The sequence below is a fragment of the Papio anubis genome, unplaced genomic scaffold (assembly GCF_008728515.1).
Source record: "Papio anubis isolate 15944 unplaced genomic scaffold, Panubis1.0 scaffold205, whole genome shotgun sequence".
NCBI lineage: Eukaryota > Metazoa > Chordata > Mammalia > Primates > Cercopithecidae > Papio > Papio anubis.
Window position 1 is genome coordinate 33,542 of NW_022162077.1, and position 11,468 is coordinate 45,009.

At 39.7% G+C, this 11,468-nt stretch overlaps 1 protein-coding gene across 1 annotated transcript in view; it reads right to left on the reverse strand.

Annotated features, from left to right (window-relative positions):
• Positions 1 to 11,468, reverse strand: part of CNTNAP3C (contactin associated protein family member 3C) — a 121,544-nt gene that overhangs the window by 24,638 nt on the left and 85,438 nt on the right. The window contains exon 3 of the mRNA XM_031661622.1: positions 3,874 to 4,021. Coding sequence (XP_031517482.1) covers positions 3,874 to 4,021 — 148 coding nt within the window. The remainder of the gene's footprint in view (positions 1 to 3,873; positions 4,022 to 11,468) is intronic.

Here is an 11,468-nt window from a genome sequence, read left to right on the forward strand (position 1 = left end):
TGGAAACGTAACTGTAAAATCTTATATTTGCTGTTTTTACTAGAGTTATTATAATTTTTAATACTACAATTTATAACAATATAATCTCCAAGATACCTGCCTTGCCTGGATGGCTAGTATAAGAGAGAAATAAATATCTGAAATTTGGATTCATTATTTGGATTTTGTTATCATCTATCAGACATTTTTCTGAATTGCTTCATTCATTCATTCACTCAATGCAAAGCTATGGTGCACTTAGTATGTCCCTGGCTCTGTATTAGTTGCTAATGTTACAGCAATGAATGTATCTTACCCCGGTGTAGCCTGAAGTCTAATGAGGAAAAAGGAAATTAGGCCTCTAATAAGACAAATACAGATACATTATGAAAAGTGACTATAGCACATGAAGTCATAGGCTTCCTGGGAAGTTATAATGAGGAACCAAATTTAGAGTGAGGGCCTAGGAACCGTCATTTAAACTAAGATCCAAAGGAGGAGGAGTAAATAGCCAGTTGAGAACACGGGGAAGGAGCATTTCAAGCAGGGGAGACCACAGGCATAAAGGCTTTGAGTCAGTAAGAAGCTTGATACAATTGACAGTGGACAGGTAGCAGGTGATGGCAGCAAGAGGTGGCACTGGAGAGTTATCCAGGGACAAGCTCCTCCAGGCCTTGCTGGGAGTCTGGATGTTATTTTAGGAACAATGGAAAGCCACTGATGGTATTAAACAGGAACATAATTGTATTAGTTCAGCATTTTTAAAAGGTAACTTGAGTTGCAGTGCGGAGAATATAACGTAGTATGTCAGCTATGAGCAGACACAGAATGACCTAAACTTGGAAGGCAATTTCCATATTCCGTGGGACACCAAGTTTAGATTAAGTCGGTAGTAGAGCTGGAGAGAGCTGAAATCAGGCAAGGTGTAATGTGGAGGGAAGAATACAGAATTTCGTGATTCACTGGACATGGAGGGCAAGGGAGAGAGATGCGTCAAGGACTCATAGGGTTCTGGCAAAAGAATCTGGGAGTTCCCTTTTGTTCTTGAGAGATGCCCTCAAAGGCCTGGGCAGGCAGTAAAGCATAGGGAATTTATTTTTCTAAGGGCTCTGGGAACCAATCCTAGTGTCTTGGGTGTGGCTTTAAGCATGTTTGAACAATCGGATGTGCATGTTTTTCCTAGGAATCATCCTGATTATTGTGTGGACTAAAAACTGGAAAGGTCAAGACCAGAGATGAACAGCTGATTTAGGAGGCTGGTGCTCATTTAGGCTAAGCTGGAGGGAAAGACAGAAATTCAAAACATTTAGGAGACAGAATCGGGTTTCAGTCAATAGGTGGCTGTTGGTATCGTTTTATAAGATAGAAGACAATGGAAAATGAGAAGATAGACAACTGAGTTTTAAGTGTTCACAGAGCCAGTGAAGAGAGGTTGGTACCAGAGGTTGGAGCTGGGCTGCAGATACATATTTGAAAGTTATCAGCCAGCGTGTAAATGCTACTGAAAACCCATGGAAGTGGATAAAAGGCTGAGAGAGAGCTTGGGAGCAGGATAGAAGACCTAGAACCAATCTGTGGATAATGTTAGCCTTTAAGGAGTGGCAAGAAGAGTAGCATGCAAAGGTGCATGGAAAAACAGGTGTCAAGAAGGGCCCAAGGCCATCTGTGCTCATGGCTTTATTCTGCACTTGAGCAGCAACTCTGGGAGAACCTACAACCGATCCCCAGGCTAGAAGTGGAAATAGAGGTACATTCATAGACTAAGCCAGGAGTCTGTGAAAACACATACAGTTTAAAGGAATAATGAATCTATCATTGCAAATGAAGTGTAGAAAAGCAAATAAAACTACGGCTGGGCAGTCCCAGCTATTCAGGAGGCTGAGGTGGGGGGATCCATGGGGCCCAGGGGTGCGCTATGATGATCAGGTGTCTGAACAAATTTTAGCATCAAATGGTGATCTCTCTAAGCGGAGGACCACCAGGTTGCTTAAGGAGGAGCGAACTAGCCCAGCTCCTACATGAAGCAGGTGAAGGCTCCCGAGCTGATCAGCAGTGGGACTGTGCCTGCAGCCACTGCGCTCCAGCCTGGGCAACACAGTGAGAACTTGCCTCTTAAAATACAAAGAAATAAACTGATAAATACATAACTAGATAAATGGGAAGAGATGCTGCCTGGCAGGGATATTATAAGTCATTATAAGCAACGTTCTAGAAAACAAACATGGCAGTGGAAATGCAAATGAAAATACTGAAACTACCATTATTAACATAAGTCCTAAAGGATTATATTACTGTCAACAATAAAAATAAAATTACCACACTTGAACAATTATTCTTCTAAGGAACAAAAGACAATGTAGATGTCCACTTGTTCTAAATAATTACTTTTAGTTAGTTAGCAATGGTCATATATTATCTGTTTGCATGTCTGGGTTTTTTTTTTTACTAGCAATCCCTTATGGCCAACAGCATGTTTAGAGAAGTTAATGGTGCCAGCAGATTGCATGGCAGCTGCACCGCCCACTGGCCCTTCCTGGAATCAGTTATGGGGCTTTGATCTTCCTGGTACCAACCTCCAGCCCAAGGAACTGCAGTAGTATCTCTTCATGAAGGAACATCAAGTTAATGGCAAATCCCATCAAAGAGCATGTTCTACTTTGAAGTCAGTAAACCTGAAGTTGTTTCAGAGTAATGAGAGGAGAAGGTAATTTCATAGCATCAAAGAGAAATTCTAAATATCAGACATCTTAGCCATTGAAACAGACAGCACAGTTATAGGCCCCAGAAAAAAAACAGGGATGGAAGGAAATGAACAATAAGTGGAAGAAAAAAGACTGTTGGTAAAGCAACACCATTATATTTAGCCCTGTAGAAGTGTAAACACTAAAAAACAGAGGCAGACTTAAGAAATTAACTGGGTTGTACACGGGTTAAGTAATAAAATGGAAATAATAGTATCCGAGACATTAAATGCCGCATGAATGACAGATGTTGTTATCATGCTTTAGAAAATTAATATTCTGCAGGGCTAAAGCTGTGACTAGGCAGAGAATGGGAGTGACTGTGTGTAAATGGTGTGATATGAACGTCCGGCCTGACCCAAGTTGAAACCACTTAAGACATTTCCATCCAGGCTACAGGCTACTCTTTGACTTGTTCTCCAGTTTTATACAAGGGTATTTTTAAATTTTATTTCATTTTGACAATAATTTTAAAGCATTTTTTTGATAATGTAAAGAAAGAATACAAGTATGTTCTAGAACATCAAGTGGCAACTGTGTCACTGAGTACCACCAAATAATTTCACTGCCTGCTTTTTGTTTGCGTTATATTCATGTCAGCTCCATCCTTTCCACTTTTGTAACAAGGAATAGATGAGAAAAGAGGCTGACTAAACACAGGCTCCCACCAACTGAAGATCAAGTGAAGCGACAGCATGCTGTGCAAAAGAGGACGTTAGTAGAGAAAAACACAGAGAACTAAGAGATTGCGAGAAATCACCCCACTGCCCCCAGTACCACTCCTGTTTTCCCAGACAGGGTGTCATCTCAGCTTCAGAAAAATAGCATCATCTGTTGTTAGTTTGAATTGTATTAGTTTGATTAGATGCCTACCATATTGCAAGCACTTTGCTAAACTCTGGGAATCTAAAGACAGATAAGTTTCAGTTCAGGTCCACCTCTAAATTCGACTATAAAAGACAGTAACTGAAGTCCATATTGTCATGGGAAGACACTAGAAGCTTTCCATAAAAACCAGTTCCACTTGCCCAGCTATTTAAAAAGACAGAAAAAGTCAAGTTCAACATTTCATGCTGACATTGGCTTTCACAGTTTGGCTTTGACAGAATCTCATGCTGACCTTGATTTCACACAGGGAATAAAGGCCACTTACTATATGCACATCCGTACACTTCGATCCGCATCCCAATCCTACCCCTGGGGTTCCAGGCTAAAGGGAGAAAGCGCAGGAACCTGGCTTCAAAGGGAGGCTGGAGTCTGTAGTGCACCACACTGTCTGCGTTTGTGTTTCCTGGAAAACCCTAGGAGAAAACAGCGAAAGGGATCAATGTATCTGCAGGATGTACCATCTTCATGTTGTCACCTCTCATGGCAATGAGCAATGTACGCTCGCTTTGCTAATATGCAAAAAGCTGCTGTTTTAAAGGAAACACTGCTAATGGTTAACAAGGATGTGACAACCTCTCCAGTCCCTGGATTAGTCACCATTGTCTAAGTTTTCTTTATTTACAAGGTAGTTTAAATTTCATCCACACCATTACAATGACTATAAACATGGCGACCTCCATGAAGTTCACTTTTCAAAAATGCTATCTCACAAATTCCTCCCTAATCAAGTGGTAAAGATGCTCACAAAAAGCCACATGACATGGCAGGGCAATCAAGCACCATGGTCACACGCAAAGGAGCAGCAGTGAGAATCCTGGAATCTGCAGTTAGAGAGTTGGAAGGGACCTAGACGTGATTCCAGCCCCACACTCTTAATTTGTAAATGAGACACTACAGTCTAGGAAGAAGAAAGGGCTCTCTGGAGGTAGGACAGCTATCACAGACTGTGGGCAGGATTACATCTGGCTTTTATTTCAACGGCAGCATTCATTCCATGTTATCAGGCTGAATCCACTTCACAGCGAACTCAGCTGCACGCACCTGTGGCCCGCTTCCCGGGAGCGTCAAGAGGAGCACACTGCCACTATCTGCTCCAGGGCAAAGGGGCGTGCTTTCACTCTTCACTCCGTCTTCCTATCTGAACATAGGGAAGGATCAGAGTGCAAGCAAACAAAGTTGTTTTAGATATTTTTTCATTGTTTTCAGATTTTTAAGAATATGGCATGTGTGAGAACAAGGAAAGGGTTAATGCTCTTATGCTATCACCTAACATGACTGGGGCACATAGTTAATATCTATGTATGGCACAGGCCAGCAGTTAGTTCAACCAAGAATCAAGAATGTTTCCTACCTAATTATTTTACTTTACTAAAGAATGTACCAGGCTTAGGGCCGGGCACACTGCCTCACGCCTGTAATCCCTGCACTTTGGGGGCTGAGTCGGGCGGATCATGAGGTCAGGAGATCTAGACCATCCTGGCTGACACGGTGAAACCCTGTCTCTACTAAAAATACAAAAAAAGTCAGCCAGGTGTGGTGGCAGGTGTCTGTAGTCCCAGCTACTCACGAGGCTGAGGCAGGAGAATGGTGTGAACCTGGGAGGTGGAGCTTGCAGTGAGCCGAGATTGCACCACTGCACTCCAGCCTGGGCGACAGTGTGAGACTCCATCTCGAAAAAACAAGACAAGACAAGACAAGACAAGACAAGACAAGACAAGACAAGACAAGAGAATGTACAAGAGTTAAGACAAGAGAAGACAAAGAGAATGAAGATCAGCCTGCCTAGTATCAGACCACCAATGGGTCTCCCTGGGTAAAAACACACGGAAATAAAAATATAGGAAATGCCTTAGTGAATGTGGTCAATTTTAAATGCTACTGTAGATGTGAGAGTTGGTAATAGTTCATCTATTGCTAATTCATGCCATTTCCGAGACAATCATTTCCTTTTTTTTTTTTGAGACAGGGTCTCACTTTGTCTTCCAGGCTGGAATGTAGTGGCACGATCTTGGCTCACTGCAACCTCTGCCTCCCAGATTCAAGCAATTCTCATGCCTCAGCCTCCCCAGTAGCTGGCATTACAGGAGCACGCCACGACACCTGGCTAATTTTTGTATTTTTAGTAGTGATGGTGTTTCGCCATGTTGGCCAGGCTGGTTTCAAACTCCCAGCCTCAAGTAATTTGCCCACCTGGGCCTCCCAAAATGCTGGGATTGCAGTCATTGAGCCACCATGCTCAGCTAGAGATAATCATTTCACTTTTGTTCCAACTAAAGGGTAATGTACATCAACATTTTTTGAGTTAACAATCACTATACCAACTTCAGGTAAAATATTTGCATACCCTCTGCACTCACAGCCTTCTGTCTGGACAGCCCAGGCTGACCTATATAAAAGAAGCCATATCCCAGCTCCACCACCTCCACCACCTCAAGCCCTGTTACTCTCTGCTGCAAGCTGCAGTTTCTTCATCGGTAAAATTGATCTTGAAGGATTGGAGCACTGATTGAGATAACACCTGGAAATCAATCAGCCCACCACCTGTGTGGAGGTGGCTGCCGCGACTGTGACCCAGGCTGGTCATTGTTGGCATGGCTGGTAGAGATGGTTGATCCATCAGACTCTGAATCCTTTTATTTGGGTTCTAATTTGAGTTTAACATCCAAGACATACAGCCAAGCTAATACAGGAACATCAGATCCTATGAGCATTTTGACTCCAATGTTAAAATTCAGTTGCAGAATTAAAATCACATTTTTTCATAGCTGAATAAGCTTTGTAAACTTCAGTAGAAACAATACAATAAAAACCTTTCAAAGGAACCCTACCAAAACAGAATTTTTTTCACCTTTATATGCCAAATGTTATTTCTTTCTCAATTTGTTTCAAAGTAAAAACTCTGGAAAATATACTTCTGAGTGATGTCATAACAGCATCAAGTAGCAAAATAAAATTTAATGTCAATTAGATTAACATTTAAGCAACTTTAAATAGACATTATCTAATCGTTTATGAATAAGGCAGATGAGAAACATACTCTTCGCAACTTGAGATATCAATAAAAAATCAAACATTTATTACATATGACTAAAATATATTTAAAAGTATATATAATCACATTAATGCATTTGAAATTTGAGAAATCACATTATTAATGTCTTATATAGAATTATAACCAGCTTTATGGGATACCAACCAAATGAACCATTGTTCTTTAAAGATAGAGGAATTAAAGAGAATACATTTTGGGCAGGAAACAGTTATACTAGCATTTCACTGTCATAACATTCAGGGCTTATTATTGAAATAACCTTATCTGTAACAATAAAATAATGTGTGTCTTAAAAATATGCAGTGAAGTCTCTCATTCATTATATTCAAAGTTTGCTTTGAGAGTTTCCAGAGCAGACATGAATTCACGGGTGAGCACATGACCACTACGGATAGAAAGAATGGCGAACACAAAGACCTATTCCTGTTTTGTTTTATTAAGGTGGAAAAACGAAGCTTCCAGAAGGATAAGCCAGCTCTTACAGAAATATGCAACCTTGAACAATTCTGCAGAGGCTTACATCTTCATTTTAGACTAAATAACAAAAGTTACAGCTCTGTGGAGAGAGTACAGAGAATGGTTTTTGGAAGCCATAGTCCTTCAAATTCTTTTCTGTCTTAGCAGGCGTGTGACCTTGGGAGAAATGATCATCTTTCTTTGTAAAGTAGAAAAATTATATCTATCTGGCAATCTTGGTAAGAATTAAACTAGTTAATGTATATAATGTACTTGTAAGATTATAAATCATTTATTTTTTTACAGCATTCCTCTGCAATTTGTGTGTGTGTGTGTGGTGTGTTCATGTATGAAAGCTCCATCTTACTGAAAGACAGTCACGTAAGTTTGATGTGGATTCTCTGTCTTTGACGGCATTCTAGCTAAGGATTATATTAAGTAATCAAAAATGAATATTTTCAGATAAAATGATCAGTTTCCGTAACATGTTCCCTGGGTATACATGAAAGTGACTGAAACCTGTGGCTTGGAGTCCACTCACATGCTGGAAATAGGTTTCATAAATAATTTAGGAATTAATGACATTACTGAACAATTTCCAACACTCTTTGATTTTTAGCGGTCACTTAGCTAAATCTAACAGTCACAGTCAGTGATGCTGCTCCTGTGATATCCTGGTCTGCAAAATGTTAAGCACGTGGATACTTGTGGTTGAGTATGAAATACCCAGATTGACAGCCATCAGCAGAAAAAAATCTGTCAATGTTTAAGACTCATCAACAATTATTTTTAAGACTGTTAGAAATTTATTTTTCCAAATGTGTCATTTTGCAATTTCTGTTTTAGTGGATTTTTATCAAATCTTTATTTTAAATTACAAGATATTGAATTTTAAAATAAGCATTAAATCTCTACTATGCATAGGGCCACCACTGTCCTGTGCAATTTCACGCCTCAATTCAGTTAGTGCTCACAAAGATGTTAGAAAAGCTTGTCTAAAAGAAATAGATTCTTCAGCAGCTTCAGTTTATTATTAGTTTCCCAAACACTCAGATGTACTACAAGAGATTCTTATTTTAATATGCTGTTATTATTTTAAGCTGTCTGTGTGTGGGGTAAGAAAGTGCCCGTGAGTCCTTGAGTTCTAATTCTGTTTCCTTAATGGCCAGACTGTGCTGATATTGGACACAAATTTTAGTGTTTGTAATCTCAGCTTCTTTATAAGTAACATGGGAATAATACTAACTGCTTTGCCCAATTATGGCTTGTTGGAAGATGTTTCTGTAGGTGACTTGAAAATTCTAAGGAACTATACAAATGAAAGATATTGTTAAGCTGCTCCCTGTAATGCCTGTTAACAAGATTATTTGATTAAGACACTTTGTTAATTATAAGTGCTGTATGAAGAAATTGTATTAACTCTAAGTATAGAGCATTAATAATATAATTACCATGACATATGCCCTAATATTTTATGAAGCAATTAAAATGTGTCTATAGATTATTAAAAATTAGCATATTATCTTTATCACCTTAGTATGACTAGTACAATTCTATTTATGCAAAGAGTTAATCAGTAAAAAGCAAAATGAAAGATATAAAACAATATTATATGTAAGAGTAAACATGTGTGAACAAAAGAATTATAATTTTTAAAAGAATATGTACAAATAAAACATATTGGACTGGGGAAATGTGAATCATGTATAAAAAATATAATTAATGAATGAATGAACACCAAGGCAAGAGCAGGGCCTTATGCAGACCAGACTGATCGTTCCTTAATGATTTCTCACCGAGGAAGGTGACTCATGGAAACCTTGGCATCTGATGTCTAAATACAATAAATAAACAAAAAAGTGGCTCCAGCACGTGGACCCAGTGCCTGCTGAAGAGCTGTTAACTTCCGCTGCTGCCCCCTCAACCTCCTCTGTTCTCAGGATGCCCCTGGGTGAAGAAAGGACTCCCGGCAAGTGGGACCTGGGGCTGCCACAGAGCCCTCCCATGGACACAGACAGGACTGTGAGGCCATGGCTCCAGCAGGATGCTGGCTCCTGCGATTGTCAAAGACTTCAGCTCAGTTGTGGAGTTTCCTGTAAGTCATCAAAGATACATCATATGATGAACACAGCCTGCAAGGCTGGAGAGACCTGGGTCTGAGACCAAGTCCCAGCATGTACTGGTTCTGTGATTGTGGGTAAGATACTCAAACACACAGAGCCTTCTCCTCTGAACACTGGGGAGAATGATGATCGGGACTCACAAGAGTCTCACGTATCTCTAAAGCTCTTAGCATAGGACTAGCATGTGGTAAATAATCAATTAGTAGGAAACATTGCTTATTGCTATCTGTTAATACTAAGTGATATTTCCCCTTACTCATTCTCACAATGCTACTCTTTGAAAGCAAGGATGAATCTATGGACCTTCTCCTGTGATTCTCAGCCGGACTCAACTTAATCCCTTAAGTCTACATCCCCTCACTAGTAGATGACATTAGGCAAGGATGATACTGCTTTTGTCCCTGCTATTTTCAGAAGATGACAGATAATGGTGTAACATTCATAATTGCTTCTTATCTAAATTAGGATCGATAAGTGCCTATGTGAACAGTTGCACTTAATTATTTTAAAGTGCTCATGAATGCATTATTAGTATTTTACTAACCATTAGAATACAATGTTTGTTAACACAAATAAGTGTGACTCTGCCTTTTTCTAGCATTATTAAATGAACTGAAGTAGGAATTAAGAAATGTGGGTGATGGCTCCAGCTTTTTCATTAATTAGCTGTGAGAGCAATTGTATGTCACCTGAGGCTTCACTTTAGCTGGAAAGCACGCTACAAACGACTATGGTGCCGGGCGCTGTGGCTCACGCCTGTAATCCCAGCACTTTGGGAGGCTGAGGCAGGTGGATCACCTGAGGGCAGGAGTTCGAGACCAGCCTGACCAATATGGTGACACCCCATCTCTACTAAAAAAACAAAAATACAAAAATTAGCCGAGCATGGTGGCGTGCCTCTGTAGTCCCAGCTACTCAGGAGGCTGAGGCAGGAGAATCACTTGAACCGGGGAGGTGGAGGTTGCAGTGAGCCGAGATTGCGCCATTGCACTCCAGCCTGGGTGACAGAGTGAGACTCCATCTCAAAAGAAAAAAAAAAAAAAAGAATACTATGGAATCTAAAGTTTTCTCTAGCACTAAAAAAGCATGGCCTGAAATAGTGAGTTTAGACAAAAATAATTGTTACAGGGAAAATCAATGAATAATTAATGACAGCAAGAGTACCTTACTGAAAAAAATGTATGTGCATATACACTTATGCATATCTTTAATTAAATATATATAATCATTGAAAAATGAAACACTGCAAATATATTTGTACATTGTTTAATACTTGAGCATCCTATCATTTTTTTAAATAAAAATGAATTAATTTACCATGTTTGAATCATAAGTCAAAAAGAGAAAAACAAAGTGTAGTGCATGTTTAAGAAAGACAAATAAATGTTTCCTGGTGTTTGCTCACTACTGGTAACTGTGAGGAAATGATCATTCAGAAACATAAAGCAATCCAAAATATGAATCAAGATTAACTTAGATGAAATTTTTAAAATAATCCAGATAATGAGGAGAGCAGAACTGGCCACCTAGCTCTCTGTATATAGTGCATATAACTAAACATATCGCAGCTTAACAGGGCTTCTTACTGAGATATTGCTATTGACTTTAAATGATCACATTAAATGTTACAATACCTTTTTAAAAAGCAGGTAATTCATCTAACTTGTCATTTGACTTGGATCTGGGGCAAATTTCCTGCGTGAGATCGATCAGCATGTCTTCTTGCTCTCAGGATTCCTTATGATAATTATAAACCTTTGTGCTTTATAAAAGTTCAGGGTATTATGCTGGTGCCATCTCTGGTTTCTCAGAGACTTTCAACAACCAGCCTAGTTCTGGGACATGGTAGGCACCGTTGTAAAACCAGGAATTCTTCAAGGAGAATAAATGTCTGCTGTGTTGAATTTTATGCTAGGTTCCCCAAGATCTGCACCTTTTTCTCAACCCTCCCAGTATTTACCAGTGTTTAATGCATAGTTGGTTCCAGGCAAATACTGGTGCATTGACTTGATTTGTTAGAGTTAGTCTTCCTAATGCTATATTCTATCCAGTCTCTCTAAACCCAGCTCCTTGTTTCGCCATGAGGAGCAGCACCTGTCTTCCTTTGCCTGGGTGACTCAGAGATGCCCACTCCATCTTCATCTCTGGACTCACCACAAGTAATTACTTAGTACTTCCCACCAACTGCAGAGCAATTTACTTAATTGGAATGTTTTCACACTTTTTCAT